Genomic DNA, 16,491 nt, shown 5'->3' with positions numbered 1-16,491 from the left:
ATGGGCCAGCAGCGTGCACCTGCAGCCTGGAAGGTCAGGGGCTACTGTGGGCTGCATCAGAAGAGGGCTGGACAGCAGGACAAGGGAGGGGATTGTCCCTCTCTACTCTGCCCTCCTGAGGCCCCAGCTGGAGTACTGCGTCCAGGTCTGGGACCCCAGCACAGAAAAGATAGTGAGCTTTTGGAGAGGGTTCAGAGAAGGGCCACGAGGATGCTCAGAGGGCTGGAGCACCTGTCCTATGAAGACAGGTTTGAAGGAACTGGGCTTGTTCAGTCTTGAGAAGGGAAAGCTGGTGGAAGACCTCACTGTGGCCTTCCAGTATTTCAAGGGAGTTTAGTAACACGAGGGAAATCATTTTTTTACACTGGTAAGTAGTGATAGGACAAGGGGGAAGGGCTTTAAACTTAAGAGAGATTTGGATCAGATGTCATGGGAAACTTCTAACAGAGAGAGAGGTGAGGTGCTGGAACAGTCTGCCCAGAGAGGCTGTGGATGCTCCAAACCTGGAGGTGTTCAAGGGGAGCTTGGATGGGGCCCTGGGCAACATGACATACTATGTGATCTACCGATCGGGAACCCTGACTGCAGTGGGGGCCGTGGAAGTTGAGCTTTGTTCCAACCCAAAACATTCTATGATTCCAGCACCCTATGAATCTAAGATTCTGTGATCTACGGCCATCTGCCTGCCATGATTCTATGAGCTGAGCACCTCAGCAGGGACATTCTCACCATAGGCATCCTCCTCAGAATGACTGACAAATGCTCGTTCAAAAGTTTTGTCAATGAAACGTGGTATTCTGGACACCAAATTCATTATTTCAATATGCAATGTTCATTTCCCATTAGAAAAAAAAAATGAAATGAAATGAAATGAAATGAAATAAAATAGGATAGAATAAAATAAATAAAATAAAATAATTAAAAAAAAAAATGAAGTTGGATTCTCAGTTAAACCTGAACAACTTCAAAGTGATTAAAGAAAGATGTTAGGGGAATGTGGAGAACTTTTAAAAGATTTCATAGAATCACAGAATGGCCTGGATTGCAAAGGAGCACAATGCTCATCAGTTCCAGCCCCTGCTGCGTGCAGGGACACCAACCAGCAGACCAGGCTGCCCAGAGCAACATCCAGCCTGGACTTGAATGCCAGCAGGGATGGGGCATCCACAGTGGGACGGAATCCCACCCCACATCTAACTCAAATCTCAGCAAGCGGTGGTGACGGGGCAGGCACAGAGCAATGCCTGTGTCACCACGGGACCGTGTCACAGAGGCGCACTGTGACCTCAGCGGAGAGGGGCTGACCCCAGCGGTCACGGAACCCCCCACTGCCACTCTCGAGCTACCTTGGCAGGTAAGGCAGCAGGCTCCCTCTGCTCCTGGCACGGCGGCCCTCCAGGGGATGCCAGTGCCCCAGATCTCACCCCAGCGCCCATCTGGGCATTTCTCCACAGAGAGAATTTCTCCACGGATGCCGACGGTGCTTCCGACACCCGACGCAATTATCCCTGGATCCCTTGTGCGTCCACTGGCCACTGCTGCAATGCAGACCAACAGCAGCGGAGCAGTGCCAGTGTCAACACAGTCCCTCCCTGTCCCCAGTGTCACCTACGTGGTGCCTCAGGCTTCTGTCTGGCCTGGGGCACCAGGGGTCCAGGGACAGGGAGCGCAGCTCCCACCTGGGGGGATGCCCCAAGTGGTTCAGCTGCCGCCTGGGGTGATGCCCCAAGTGGTTCAGCTGCCACCTGGGGGGATGCCCCAAGTGGTTCAGCTGCCACCTGGGGGGATGCCCCAAGTGGTTCAGCTGCCACCTGGGGTGATGCCCCAAGTGGTTCAGCTGCCACCTGGGGTGATGCCCCAAGTGGTTCAGCTCCCACCTGGGGTGATGCCCCAAGTGGTGGGTCAGCTCCCACCTGGGGTGACAACCCAAGTGGTGGGTCAGCTCCCACCTGGGGTGACAACCCAAGCTGTGGGTCAGCTCCCACCTGGGGGGATGCCCACAACAGTGGTTCAGCTGCCACCTGGGGCGATCCCTCAAGTTGTGGGTCAGCTGCCCTCTGGGGTGATTCCCCAAGTCGTGGGTCAGCTCCCAACTGGCGGGAAGCGCCCAGCAGCGGGTAAGCGACCACGTGGGAGGAAGGCCCCAGCTGTGGGCAAGCGGCCACGTGGGGGGAAGCCCCCAACCGTGGGTCAGCTCCCACCTCAGGGGGTGCCACCCATTGTGGTTCAGCTCACTCCTGAGGGGCTGCTCACTGTTTTGGGACATCTCCCACCTGGGGGGCAGCAGTTACCCCTGCTCTTGCTCCTACCCGGGGGCATGAAGCCGGGTATGCCTCCCCCCAATGCCCCTGCCCACTGCTGGGATCACCCCCCGGCGGCAGGGACCATGCAGCCCCAGCAGCCGATGGGGCAGCAGCCCGGGGCCGCGTTGCGTGGGCAGCCCCCGCAGCCCGCAGGCAGCTGCCCGCTGCAGGCTGCCAGCCAGCCCGGCCCCTCCACTGTCCTCCAAGGACCTCCAGTGCGGCAGCGGGTGCGCCTCGTGCCCGGCACCCTGCCCACCATCTTAGAGCAGCCCGAGGAGCCGGAGGACCAGGGGCCGCCAGCACCCATCGGCGTGTGCCCCCATCCCAACGCGGCTCCGCTCAGCTGCAGCATCGCAGCGCTGGAATCAGCTGGTGAGTTTGGGGGCTGCAGAGTGGGCGGCAGGCTGGCCGCACCGGGTGGCTGTGGGAAAGATGGCATTGCCTCACGGCGCATTTTCTTGCTTTCCAGCAGCGACAACCAGCTCCGACATCGCGGAGGACATCACCGACATCGGTGACCTCCTGGCTTGGATGAACAGCGGTGAGTTTGGGGGCAGCTGAACTGGCGGGGGAGTGTTTGCACCCATTTGGTGTGGGAAAGCTGGCCTCAACCCTGTGGCGATTTTCTTGCTCTTCCAGAAGTGGCACCCAAAGAGGTCCCGGACAACATCCCGGGCATGGATGAGGACGCGGACGAGTGCCCAGCCCCTGCCTGCACCCCCAGCGGGCACCAGCAGAGCGCTGGCAGCATCCGAGCCACCAAGAGGAAGCTGCCGCAGAGCCAGAATGCTCCAGAACAAAAGCGCTCGCGCTAGGCGAAGCTGGGTGGGCTCAGCCAACACGGGAGCATCGGCAGAAACCGGCCCACGTGGTGCAGCAGGAGACACGGCCGCAGCAGGAGACACAGCCAACAAATAAGGCTACCTGTAGCCCTGGGCTCCTCGCCGGCCCTCGCACAGAGCAGCGGCAGTGCTCCAGGGCCACCAGCACCGGCCCCAGCCCAACCCCTCCAAACCTGGGCTGTCCACCAACAACACCTTGGACGGCGACAGTGTGGGACTCCATCAGATTATGTTATGTTGTGTTATGTTATTTTATGTTCAATTACATTAAATTATTTAAATTATTCAATGTGTCATATTCACTTTGCTACGACGACCTGCAGTTGTTTATGCAGCACCAACCCACCCCCAGAGCCCAGCCTAGAGCCACATGTAGCCTGGCCTTGAATGCCGCCAGGGATGGGGCATCCACAGCCTCCTTGGGCAACCTGTTCCAGTGCCTCACCACCCTCTGGCTGAAAACTTCCTCCTCATATCCAACCTAAACCTCCCCTGTCTCACTTTAAAACCATTCCCCTTGTCCCATCACCATCCACCCTCACAAACAGCCGTTCCCCCTCCTGTTCATACACTCCCTTCAAGCACTGGAAGGCCACCGTGAGGTCTCCCCACAGCCTTCTCTTCCCCAAGCTCAACAGGCCCAGTTCCCTCAGCCTTTCCTCACACAGAGCTGCTCCAGCCCTCTGCTCATCTCAGTGCCTCCTCTGGACCCGCTGCCAGAGCTCCACGTCCTTGCTGTGCTGGGGGCCCCAGGCCTGGACGCAGCGCTGCAGATGGGGCCTCACAGGAGCCGATGGAGGGGAACGATCACCTCCCTCTCCTGCTGGCCGCCCCTTTCTCAGGCAGCCCACAACACAGCTGGCCTTCCGGGCTGCAGGCGCTCACTGCTGCCTCATGGCCAGCTTCTCGCCCACCAGAACCCCAAGTCCTTCTGCGCAGGGCTGCTCTCAAGCACATCTTCCCCCAGTCTGTATCAATACCTGGCATTGCCCCCACCCAATGGCAGCACCCTGCGCTTGCCCTTACTGAGCCCCTGACACTGGCTTCAGCACCCTGACACAGAGCCATGGATCACAGCCCTTGGCTGCCACCAAGACAACTCCCAGTCCATCCAACAGCCCGGCCTTCAAATCCACTCCTCTCCACGTTAGAGAGCAGGATGTGGCGAGGGACCATGTCCAAGGCCTTGCACAAGTCCACGCAATGACATGCGCTGCCCTTCCCCCGTCCACCAACGCCGTCACTCCACCATAGAAGGCCGCCACATCGCTCAGGCACCTTCTGCCCTTGGCGCAGCCACGCTGGCGGTCTCCAATCGCTCCTTTCTGCTGGATGTGCCTTAACACAGCTTCCAGGAGGATCTGCTCCATCATCTGCCCAGGCACAGAGCTGATGCTCGCTGGCCTGTAGTTCCCTGGGTTTTCCTTTCTCACTTTCTTAAAAATAGGGCTGATGTTTCTCTTTTTCCAGTCACCAGGAACTTCACAGTTTGGGACTAAATGTCTGAAACTTCAATTGCCAAAAGAGAGACGATGCTTCACAGCTCTGGACTTTAGGCAAGCCCCGCTTTATCCAAATTAATACACACTTTTACAAAACAACAACAACAAGAAAAACTTTTCATGAAAACATCTTTTCTAAGGAACAATTCTCATTTCCCAGTTCTGTGACCCTGAAATGCATGCCAAATGTCTCTAAGAGTCAGTGTTTTATTTTATTTAACTGAGAAGCAGAATGGCTGTAAAGTGAGTATTCTAAGTGAAGCTCTGTTCTGAAAATATATCCACTTAATGCTAAAAAGATTCGGTTTCACAGAGCTGAAAACAATTATGAAGCGAATCAATTGGGAGAAGTATTTAATCAGAAAAATGTGAATGCTAAGTGGGAATTGTTGAAAAACATTTTACGTGTTGCCCCAAAACCACAATCCCACAATTGAGAAAGAAGGCAACACTGGTTAAAAAAAAGACTCTGGCTTGTGAAAGAAGTGAAGACAACTGTGAAAAATAAGAAAACCATATATAACTTAAGAAAGGGGAAACTGATAATAATGAATGAGAAGTGAGAAACTGTAGAAAACTGATAAGGAAAGCCAAGAGCTGAAGACAATGTACGCAGTGCAAACCTGAAGCTGATGAGAAGCAATTTCTCAATATAAAAGGAATAAATATAGCTCTTCTGAAGTTGTTTGTGTTAGTCTGTCTCTGGATGGAGGCACTAGAACAGTCAACAGCAATAGAGGAAGGCGACGTTTGCCAACGTTTGTGGAGCTTTTGGCTGAGCCAGACCCTGGCAGGACGGTCAGCGGGCGGCAGCTCTGGGCTGGCAGCTCTGAAGGCTGCCACAGCGCGGCGGGTGGGGATTTCAGCTGAACAAATACAGCGAATGCTAATTGACACAGACTTATGGAGAACAGGACTTGTCAGACAAAGACTCATCTTTTTTGTGAAATTACAAGTTTGATTGATAAAAATAATATTGGTGGTGTAATAGACTTAGACTTCTGCAAGGCAACTGCCTTGGTACTGTATGACATTTTGATTAAGAAACTAGAACAATACACAATCAACATGGCACATATTAAATAGATTAAAAGCTGGCGGGGTAACGTGTCTCAGAGGCAATTGCAAATGGGAACTCCTCACCCAGCAGGGGTGGATTTAGTGGAGTTCCCCAGGGGTCGGTTCTTGGCCCGATGCTATTCAACGTTTTTATCAATGATCTGAACAAATATTAAATCATCTGTAGTAAAGTTTGTTGATGACACAGAGATTGTGAGACTGGCAAATAGAGAAGAAGCCAGATCACTGACACAGAATGGCCTGGGTTGCTGGTTAAACTGGGCACGAGCAGGTTGTCAATATCACCAAATATAGTCACACATCTTGGAACGAGAACACAGATCATGGGTCACGCATACAAGGCAGGATGCTCTGTCCTGGGAAGTGGTGGTTGTGAAACTCTGGGTGGTTTGGTAGAGTTGGGACTGCACCCTCCTCACATGTGAAGGTGCTCCATAGGCTCAGCACGCCTGGAAGAGCTGGGGGGAAATCAGATGTTCAGACGAAATTCACATGAAACTACATGCCCCTGCCTTTGGGTGCCTGTGCCAGCCAGCAGCTGGCTGCGGTGCTCAGCAGGACATTGAGAGAATGGGAGAAGAGCCATGAAGATGGCAATAAAGACAACTGACCTTGCAGTGAGAGGCCTTGAAAGCTCAATCTAATCTGCTAGCCAAAAAGCAGGCTGTGGGGTATACGGACCATGTCTGTTTTCCCACCGAAGACTCTCCAACACAGCAGAGTCTTACTACAATCTGATGTCCAGAAGCTGAAGCTAGGTGAACTGGAAGTAGTAACATGGCACAGTATTACTGGCATACCAGCAAAGGTAATGAACCACTGCAAGAATTCACTTGGGCACTGTGGGAATCTCCATCATTAGCAGATGTTACATCATGCTTGGTTGCTTGCTGTGATTCGAGCAGGAGAAAATCAGGGCTCAGATTATACCTGGTAGCCAGAGCAGATAATCACAACGATATCTGCAGTCCTCATAGTTCAAGCAGCTCCAAAAAGGCACTTTGAAAAGAGTTTCATCACTATTGCTGACTGCCTGTACCTGCAGGTGGGACGAAGTCCTGCTGTTCCCTTTCAGCCACGCTCCACTGATAACAAAAGCTTCAACGTAACATTTATTCTGGAGACATGTTTGTCACACAAAATAAGCAAACAAATAAGAATTCCTAGACCTGCAGTGATCTTTGGAGCCAAAAGAAGTGAATTAATGCAGCAGCTGAATTAAACCATAAAGCACAGCAGAAGTGACCTCTCTTCTTCCCCAGACTTGCCCCTTAGGAGCTCATGTGCTTTGAATTCGGTTGACCTGATGGAACTGAGCTACTCGATGGGCCCAGGGATGCCCAGGGTCTCCAACATCAGCATTTAGAGGAGAAAAACGGTCTGAAAGTATGAGCTCTGAATTTAGGAATGGATGGGCAGCTGGAAGGTGCACCTCGTGCTGAGCAAACTCTTCCCATCTCACACCAGGGTGACTGTAGCCTCTATCTTACTTTGCCATTTGCCGCTTTAATTGCTCTGGTTTTTCTTTCATTACTGCCCTTCTCCATCATTCTCCAAATTAACTTTTTTTTTCCCAAAAAAATATCAAGCTTGTGTTCTTGACCATACTCCTTTAGAAAGAAAAATTTTCTTTTTTTTTTTTTTTTTTTCCTTTTTTTTTCCATTCAAGCATAACTCAGAACTGGGCTTCCTTGCAAAGCTTGGCTCTGTGTGCTCCTGTTTGAGCTCCAGCCTCCCCTGATCCAAGGCTCTGTGCTGGGGTCAGCCTGCTCTGGCACTCCCACACCTGGCTGAGGAGCGCAGTTCTTCCTGCGTTAAGTATATGTCTAAAGTAGGGCAGATCATTCTGAGGCCAATGTTTGGGTCACAGTCACAATTCTGCACTACAGGAGAACTAAAAAGACTAATTATAAGATGCTCATCAGCACACAGCACTTAAAAAAAAAAAAGGAAAAAAGAAACTGATACAATTAAACAACAGAAAAAAGTACTGAGGAAAAGTTGAAAGGGGAGATTCACGTTGGATATAAGGAAAAAGTCTTCTACAGAGAGGGTGGTGAGGCGCTGGCACAGGTTGCCCAGAGATGCGGTGGGTGCCCCATCCCTGGAGACACCCAAGGTCAATTTGGATGGGGCCCTGAACACTGACGGAGCTGTGGGCGTCCCTGTTCGTTGCAGGGGAGTTAGACAAGATGACCTTTAAAGGTCCATTCCAACTCTAAGGATTCTATGACTCCACGATTCCACAATTCACTATTTAGCAAAGCCAATTTCTGCCCAAAGAGGCTGCTGGCCAGAGACTGCTGTCACTTAAATCCCCAACCCTGAAGCAGCACACAGCACCTGGAGCCAGCGGGAGCAGCGTCTGCCCTGCGACTGAAAACCTCCGGGTGCTGCTCCCAAGAGGATTGTGAGGACTTCAGAGCCCACACCCTGCACATACCATAGCACGGCGATAAGCATGGCCATGGGATCCCGACAGAGAGCCCAACCTTGCTTCACTTCATCGAGGCTCCGAGAACCCCGAAGAACAGGTGGAAACAGGCAGCTCGCAGAACAGTCAGTCGAGGTTCTTTATCCACGCTGCAGTAACAACGCAGAGGAGGGGAGGAGAACCTGCTCCTGGAGCCCAGCACAGCTGCTTGGCCCTCGTCCTGCCTGCATGAGCCCCTGCCTGCTGCCCAGCCCTGGGGAAGGGGCAGGAAGAAGGAGGCATCTCTTGCCTTCCCGGGGCGAGGCCAGGCTAACCCACAGCTTCCCCACTGCCGAACGAAGAGAGCAGCTTCGGTTTGCTCCAACGGCCTATGTGCCAACATCAAACATGTTTTACAACTGACCTGCAAAGAATGTGTGTCACTGAAGAGGATATGTAGCTCTGGAGAACATAAAACACAGCTGTGCTGTTTAATTGTATCTCATCCACCCGATCGGAATAACAAGCAAAGATGATCTCGGGGAGATAACTCCACCGAGTGCGTTAGGAACGGCTCCGCTACCTTCGCCAGTGGAAGATTCTTATAAATTCACTCCTCCTGCCATCCTTTTGCAAAGGGTCAGGAGATGCACTGACAATAGCAGCATGCAAATATTTCAGAACTTGGCCACACGCTGAGCAAACACTCTGGATAGCTTCACGAGTAGATTAAAATGCCAGATCAGCGAGCAGTGGTGCACTTTAAATACGCTCACTAATTTATTAAGTTTATTCTTAGCAAGCTTGCAGACTTCAGAAAGTTAAATTTCTCAGTGACAAATGGCTTGGATGCTGGGCAGCCAGAGCGTGCATGCTGCAGTCAGATGGCCCTGGAGAAGGCAAAGCAGAGGAGCAGATACCACCGAGCATTCTGTACGGGTGAAAGTTCCCAACGGAAGGGCCTGCATGGGCTTATTGTCAAGTCTGCTCTACAAAGAGCTCAAAACCAGGGCTCTTGGCACACCCTACTCCTCTCCAAAGAACTGCTGCCTCCCACTCTGGGCTTAGACATCCCTTATCTCCTTCTCTAGGCCTGGCTGTCTGCTGCGGGTGAGCTGCTGGGTGCACCAGACCTTGGGGCACCCTTTGTGTCCCGGCTGCACCAGCCGTCCCTTGTGTTCCAGGAATGACTCCAGTTGTCCCAGAGGGTCACCTCCTGAACCAAGGGCTGCACCAGCCTCGTGGAAGTGTCTCTAGTGGGACACAGCAATTACCAGAATCTCCAGCTGGCAGCCCCACACCACTGCTGTCTCAGCTCTCTGCAGCCCTGCAAACCTGGGGCAGGGTCTGAAGTAGCAAGGTTTCCCTAGGAGGAAGCCAAGGCCAACACTGCTCATAGAGATATTTATTTTTAGGATCCTTGTTCAGCTTGAACTAAGAAGTGTGTTTGCAAACCCTTCTGAGAGGCTGTGTGTCTGACTTTCACTGTCACACTTCCCTGAATACAAAGTGTGATGGCTCTGGGCCAACATGGAGACACAGCCCATCACTCAGCAGCAATGTCCAAGCCCTGGGACCCCGGTAGGAGTGCAGTGACACCAGGTGACACATGGACATGAGACCACGCCCGGCAGGGGATCCTGAGGCAGCTGCACACAGCAGTTGTGCACCTCCTTCACTGCTAAAGAGAGGAGGAAATGGTTTTGCTGCAGGAAAGCAGCAGAGCAGGAAGGGGACACTCTCAGCGCCAGGATCCCCGGTTGCTCTGCGTGGCTGGACAGCAGAGCACAGCAGGACACAGGCTGGGGCCACCTGATGGATCTACCTTAGAGAAACAGCAAGGAGCAACAGTATGAGAATGAGCAAGCAACGGCGCAAAGGGTTTGTCAAACTCGAACAGCACCCAAAGGACCAATTCTGCTGTTTGAACCCCGCTTAGCAGCTGGCATTCAGTGAGCCTTTCTGGACCAGACACACACCCCAGGCAATGGGGCAGCCTCCAGGGACGGAGCAGTTTGTCAGCACTGAACCCGGGGCTCCAAGCAGCACGCCGGCACAGCTCCTCGCGCGGTGATGACAGCCGCTGGTGGAGATGCCTACGTGCTGTTTGTGGAGCAGAAATGAGACGCTGCGAGTTTTCCAGGGACAGAACGCAGCGGGGCCCTTTGAGCTGGGGCTCACAGCTCTGCGAGGCTGTTTCACAGCCTTTGCCACATCTCTGGGGAGTTATTATTCATCGTCTTGCTTCAGAATGGAGTCGAGCCTCCTCTGCTAGTGCTGCGAGCAAAAAGACTTTCCCAGGAACGTTTCCTAAGCAGAGACCAAATCCCACACAGCACTGCAAGCCTCCAACAACTGCACACGCTGTTATTGTTATTTGCACTGCACAACGAGCTGCCGGACCCACGGCACGACGTGCTGCCACGGGTGGTTAAACAAACTCCATGTGCCCCATCCGGCAGCTGGCTGGCCGATGTCAAGAGCCCTGCGAAATGACCTGCTCTGACAGCACTTCTCCTGGTGATCCACTTTGATTTACGGCCTTCGCCTGCTGTGCAGATAGGGAACAAAACGCACAGATACACCGAGGCTGGATCTGCATCCAACTGTATCCATGTGCTCCCTTCAGCTCCTTCATCCCCACATCCCTCTGCACTGCAGCCAGTTCTCTAGGAGCACCTTGAATCAGACTCCTATAGTGAGATGCTCAGCCCAGCTTCCTGATGCTTTGCTCTTCCTCAGCTGCAGTTTTCGCTACTAAAAATGCAGGAAAGCTGCAAAACTCTGTCAGTCTGGGAGTAATGCATTGCAGTGCGTTGTGGGAATGCTGCCAGCCATGGCTCAGAGACTCATCCTAAGAGCAGAGATGCCCCTCTGGTAAGGTTGTACCAGACTGCCATTTCAACAGGCCACAGCCTCTGTGCTTTCTTCCCCACCACTGGCTACAGCAGCACATGGAGTGGAATGGCCCTGGGAGGCTTGAAGTACAATGGAAGGCTAAATCTGGCTCTGCTGTTAATGGGACTGGTGGAGCATAAGGAGAGAAGCTTATGGGGTGAGCGATGCCCACAGGGCCACAGAGTACCCCTTTGTCTCCAGAGCAGAGCCAGAGCCTGTGTGCATTTCCAATGGTGAGAAACCTCCCTGGCTGCATGCTGAATGCTGGGCAGAGCAGTGGGAGCCCATGAGGGTCAGTGCAGAGCTGAGCAGGGCCCACACCTGCCCCAGGGCTCCGGGCACCATCCCTGAGCAGCCCTGGGGAGAAAGACCAGAGCAGGCTGGCCATGGGGTGCCCACAGCTGTCACAGCCTCCTGATGAGGTCAGCAGCCAGGAAGGCCCTGGGGACAGCTGATAAGCCTTCAGTGTCTGCTCCAGTGCTGCCCGTGTGAGCTGGGTGTATTTTTGGCTTGAGGTTGGGTCATAAATCAATATGAGTCAGAAAATGCAGTTAAGGCAGAGCCACGTCCCCTGTCCTCGGGCCTTCTGCAGTCGAAGGCCAACAGCACCGAACTGCTGGCTGCTGTTTGCCCAGGACATGGGCACGATGGACACAGGCAGGTCTCGGGTGCAGGGATATGGCAGCTGAACCAACCTGCCTGGGCAGTGGGATGGGCTGCCTCTGCCTCAAAGTAAAGGTGCTTCTACAGCAGACACAAAGCACGGAGGAAGGCTATGGCTTGTTGACTTGCCAAGGAAATCACCCTGGATCACCTCAGGCAAAAAAAAAATGAATTTGCCTCCTGTCCCCTTCCAGAAATGTCCCTCATGGAACTAACTCACCACAGCAGTGCTATTGTGAGTCTGCAGAACAGCAGCACGTCACACAGAGGAGTCAGATACCATGCCCTGATGTGCTCCTCTCCCTGCTCCCCAGCTATAATCTTACTGCTCCTCTCCAGTCCTCCCACACAGGGATAAAAGAATCTGCACCCAGTGCACCCGCCAGCTCCCAGGACTGGCATGAGTCCTTCAGAAGAAATCTCCTCTCCCATAGATCTGCTTTTCCATGGTCCCTGTGATGATGCAGAAAAGATGCATTTTGGGGACTTACAAAATGACAGCCTTATCTGTGCAGTGCCCACAGTGTAGGAGCCAGGCAGGGGCTGGAGGAGCCCATAGTGGAGGAACAGGGGGACAGGCAGGCTCTGGTGATGGGTGCAAGGCTCTCAATGCTGCAGCACAGCTGAGCTGTGGGCCGCAGGAGCAGGGAGCACTGAGCTGACACTGTGTGCCATGTCCCCAGCCCCTGCTGACCCAAAAGCTCAGCCAAAGCAGCCGGGCTCTGGTTTGGCACATGGCACTGAGATGACCTGGCAGTGTGGTAACCTGCCCTGGTACCTGACAGGGTCTCCTGACTGGCTCCCAAGCTGCTGTTGAGCACCTCCACCAGGGCCTGATATGCAGCTGCCACCCCTCTGCTGATGCAGCCCAGGGTACCACTGGCCCTGCAGGCTCCAAGCTCACACTGCTGGCTCATGTCAGATTTTTGTCCACCAGAGCTCCCAAGTCTTCTCTGCAGAGCTGCCCTCAAGAAGTTCTTCTCCCAGCCTGCACACATAACTGGGATTGCCCCAACCCAACTGCAACACTTGGCCTTGTTGAACCTCATTAGGTTCATGTGGGCCCACTTTTCAAGCCTGTCCAGGTCCCTCTGGATGGCATCCCTTCCTTCTGTTGTATCAACTGCACCACTCATCTTGGTGTCATCAACTAACTTTGCTCCTCTCCAATAACAAGTGAGAAGGCCAAGAAATAAAACAGGTACATTCCGGGAATGCTGCAGCAGCAAACACTGCATGAATCACGTCAGGCAGTGTCTTCTTCCCAAAAGATGCGCCTGTCCCCCTGGGAAAGCAGCCCTGGAGCACAGCCCCAGGGAGGAGGACAGACCCTGCAGGAGGACAGATGCCCATGGAGTGGGGGAGCAGGGTAAGCACCAGGAAGAGGGAGGCTGTGCTTCTACCACAGCTCACAAAGAGCCACACAGCATTCCCCGGCCCCTTTCCCTGCCTGCACCCTCCTCTGTCAACAACTTCAGCTGCGTGCCCACCCTCACCAGGAGACCACCCCTGCTCCATCCCGCCTGGGCATCAAGAGCTCCGTCACACTCTTGGCACAGGGCACTGCTCCTGCCACAACCCATCAGCCGGTACTGAAATGTCCCTGCCACAGGAGCCTGCATGCCAGCATGCCCAGTGCGGCCACATACAAAATGGAATGGCCAAAGAAAAACATCAACAGGACAAGGTCACAGGAAGAGGCACGGTTCAGTAGGAGGGCTGGACATGGCACTGCAGCCTGGAGAGCAAATGCAGCACAAAGGTTTGGGATTATCAGTGTGGTCATCAGGGGATGCCTACACAACAGGAGGGATGCTGGAAAACAGAAACAGGTTCAGAGAGACAAAGAGAATGGGGCTGGCCTCCCGTTCACCCCATTATTTGCAGCTCTGCGGCCACCAGCACAGCGCTGCAGATAGGTTGGGGCAATAGGGGACACCTTTATTTGGAGACATGGGGCTGCACGGCCCCACGAGATGGGAAGGAGTGGGAAAGAGATGGGGGTGAGCATGAGAGGCCCATCCTTCCCACCTCGTGGGGCCGTGCCAGCCCAGTGAGGTCCCTGCTGGTTTCCTCTTGGCTGTCAGGCTGTGAGCACGCTGCAGAGCCGTGCCAGGCTTTTACCGTGCACAGCGGGATGGGGCCGGCCTCCAGCCCCAGCTGCCATAAAACGGGAAACAAGGGAATTGGAGCAAGACCGCAGCGACCACCGAGCAGCTGCCACTGAAGGGCTGGGGCATCTCCTCCTTCAAGTCAGAGGCGCATCGCCCCACGCTGCCGCAGCACGAGCATGCACGGACCACGACAGGAGAAGGATCGGCACCGGGAGGAGGAGGAGGAGGCGGCTCAGTCTCACCGGGCCCTGCCCTCCCCAAACGCCCGCAGGGAGCAGGGCAGCCCCGCCGTGCCCCGCAGCAGCCGGCGCAGCCCCCGCTCACAGCGCTGCGCAGTTTTCTGCTCGTTACAAGTTTTATGAAAAGTTGTTGGCAAAAATGCACGTTTTCTTTGGCTGCATTTTGCACGGATCTGGCAAAAATGTAACGTTAGTGTCTCCCCTTGAGAGAATTTTATTGAGTGGAACAAAGTCGGATATTTTTAGCTACCCATTGTTAGCTGAAGAACAAAGCCATAACTAAGATATTTTGTCTCTTACACTGAAATGGGACTATCAGACAAATCCATGTACAGTCATATGTGGCTGCCCATTCAGATGGAGCAGAAAAGAGAAACTATTTTTAGCTCGATGCTCCACAAAACACCCGCACAGCTCCTCCCTGTGCATGGACCAGCCCGGGGCAGAGCACTGCAGAAGGGGCAGTGGGGCCTTTCGCCACCCCTCGGGTCGCCTGACAAGTGACATTTGCAGGAGAGATCACGTCATACCCTTCTAAAACAAATTTCTTTCATACATTTTTCTCCTATTTTTATTCCTTATAGGCAGAGTTGGGCTTTACTCATAGGCATCAGGGAAAAGATGACCAGGATGCAGACGGCTTGCAGCAGAGCAGTGGCTGTAACACAGCACAGAAGCCCTGACACTCAGCCCTTTCCCCAACATCTGATCCCCTAAGAGCGATGGGGCCTGAGGGCAGTGCTGCAGGGAGTGGAGAGATGGGCACGGCACAGGGATGGATGGGAACAGTGCAATGAGGGCACAGTGCAGCATGGGCACAGCAAGGGATGGATACAGGGCACAGATAAATGGACAGCACAGGGATGGACGCAGTGCAGGGGTGGAGACCACGCAGAGATGGCACAGCACAGGATGGGCACAGCATAGAGATGGGCACAGTGCAAGGATGGATGAGCACAGTGCAACAAGGGCAAAGTGCAGGATGGGCATAGCACAGGGATGGATGAGCACAGTGCAGGACAGGCAGAGAACAGGGATGGATGGGGCCACAGTGCGGGGAGGGCACAGTATAGGATTATCACAGCGAAGGGATGGATGGGCACAGCACAGGGATGGCCAAAATGCAGGGATGGGCACAGCACAGGGATGCTTGTGAAGGGACACAGCAGGGCACAGGGCAGGGATGGGCACAGCATGGGGATGGAAAAAGTGCAGGGACAGGCATAGCGCAAGGAAGGATGGGTACCGTGCAGGGATGGATGGGCACAGCACAGCAAGAGCAAAGTGCAGGGATGGGCAGAGCAAAAGGATGGATGGATACAGCGCAGGGATGGATGGATACAGCACAGGGATGGATGGATACAGCACAGGGATGGACACAGCACAGGGATGGATGGATACAGCACAGCTGGACAGCCCTGCTGCGCTCTGCACAGCCCTGCCGTGCTGGGACCCTGCCTGCTGCCAAGGCAGCTCCCAAAAGCATTAACCCTGCAGCAGCAGGAACCCCGTGCGAGGACAGCAAACCTCCCCGGAGGTTTGCAAACAAACGAGACGAACCGTTTATGTCAGGACGCATTTTGCAATGCATTCATTTAAAAAGAAACAAAACGATCCATAAACGCCCCGGATTTTGAAGCGTGAGCGATGCCGGGAGCTTTTACTAAACAGTTCTGCGGGTCGCACTGGTGAGTCACGGTGAATTGGCACTAAGCTGTCGGTGCAGCCGGCCTGACCCTGCGCGCAGCCGCCCCGCCGAAGCAGGAGCACGAGGAGCGGGAGCCGGGAGGGATGTAGCGAACCCTTCCGAGCAGCTTCCAAACGGCCGCCGGGCACTCACGTGGCCCTTCCCCATCATCCTCCCTTTGCAAAGCCGCATCCTCTCCTCGCCGTGCAGCGGAGCGGGGCTGCCAGGTGCGCGCGGCCCCACCGCCCGACAGCCCCCGAGAAGCAGCGGGAGCGCGCCCCGCGGGGCGGGAGTGCCGTGTGTCGGCCGAACTGCGAGCGAGCGGCCGGAGAGCGGAAAGACGTGGAGTAGGAAACGCAAATTACCTGCGAACTTTTCAGCTGAGCTACAGTGTCCGGGAGGAGATGCGGCTTTTGGGGGTCCTCGCTTCCTCCGCGGGTTAGGGCCGCTTTTATCAGGGAGCAGTGATTGTTTTTATAAACTCGCAGAGCACAGTAAGAACCGGTTTAAAATAGAGTGAAAGGAACCGGTGCGGATGGAATTAGACAAACTCTGCGAGCCGCTTTTCCAAAAATAAATTAACTTCTTGCAGCCCGCGGTGCGGAGCGGGGAGGCCGGGGCTGCGGGGGGGGCTCACCTTGCCCGGCGCTGCCCGGGGGGCGGGGAGGGGCCGGGAGCGGACAGCCCGGGGCGGTGCGAGCTGCCCGGTCCCGCTCCGCGCCCCGCGGACGACCTCGGCCCCAACCCCGA

The 16,491-nt window shown here is 54.4% G+C and overlaps 2 protein-coding genes across 4 annotated transcripts in view; one reads left to right on the top strand and one right to left on the bottom strand.

Annotated features, from left to right (window-relative positions):
• MYOCD (myocardin) overlaps nucleotides 1–16,274 on the bottom strand; it is a 220,886-nt gene extending 204,612 nt beyond the window's left edge. For 2 of the 3 annotated variants that reach the window (XM_042883924.1, XM_042883931.1), the window contains exon 1: nucleotides 16,107–16,273. The gene's annotated coding sequence lies outside the window, so the exon portion shown is untranslated. Of the gene's footprint in view, nucleotides 1–16,106 lie in introns of all 3 variants that reach the window. The other variant, XM_042883927.1, reaches the window with a different exon arrangement.
• LOC122186817 (basic proline-rich protein-like) lies at nucleotides 1,544–3,118 on the top strand. Its single transcript, XM_042883768.1, has 3 exons — nucleotides 1,544–2,675; nucleotides 2,773–2,844; nucleotides 2,943–3,118. The coding sequence occupies exons 1-3, from the start codon at nucleotides 1,544–1,546 to the stop codon at nucleotides 3,116–3,118; spliced, it is 1,380 nt and encodes a 459-aa protein (XP_042739702.1).
• Nucleotides 16,275–16,491: the final 217 nt, after the last annotated feature.

The sequence above is a fragment of the Lagopus leucura genome, unplaced genomic scaffold (assembly GCF_019238085.1).
Source record: "Lagopus leucura isolate 7727_CA_CO unplaced genomic scaffold, USGS_WTPT01 Super-Scaffold_100040, whole genome shotgun sequence".
Lineage (NCBI taxonomy): Eukaryota > Metazoa > Chordata > Aves > Galliformes > Phasianidae > Lagopus > Lagopus leucura.
This window is presented reverse-complemented; position numbering and strand designations above follow the sequence as displayed.

Bases quoted from the DNA above. Each gene is read 5' to 3' on its own strand.
- LOC122186817 (XM_042883768.1), top strand. From the start codon at position 1,544: ATGCAGACCAACAGCAGCGGAGCAGTGCCAGTGTCAACACAGTCCCTC. The intron at 2,676-2,772 runs GTGAGTTTGGGG...CTTGCTTTCCAG, and splicing joins CGCAGCGCTGGAATCAGCTG to CAGCGACAACCAGCTCCGAC. The intron at 2,845-2,942 runs GTGAGTTTGGGG...TTGCTCTTCCAG, and splicing joins CCTGGCTTGGATGAACAGCG to AAGTGGCACCCAAAGAGGTC.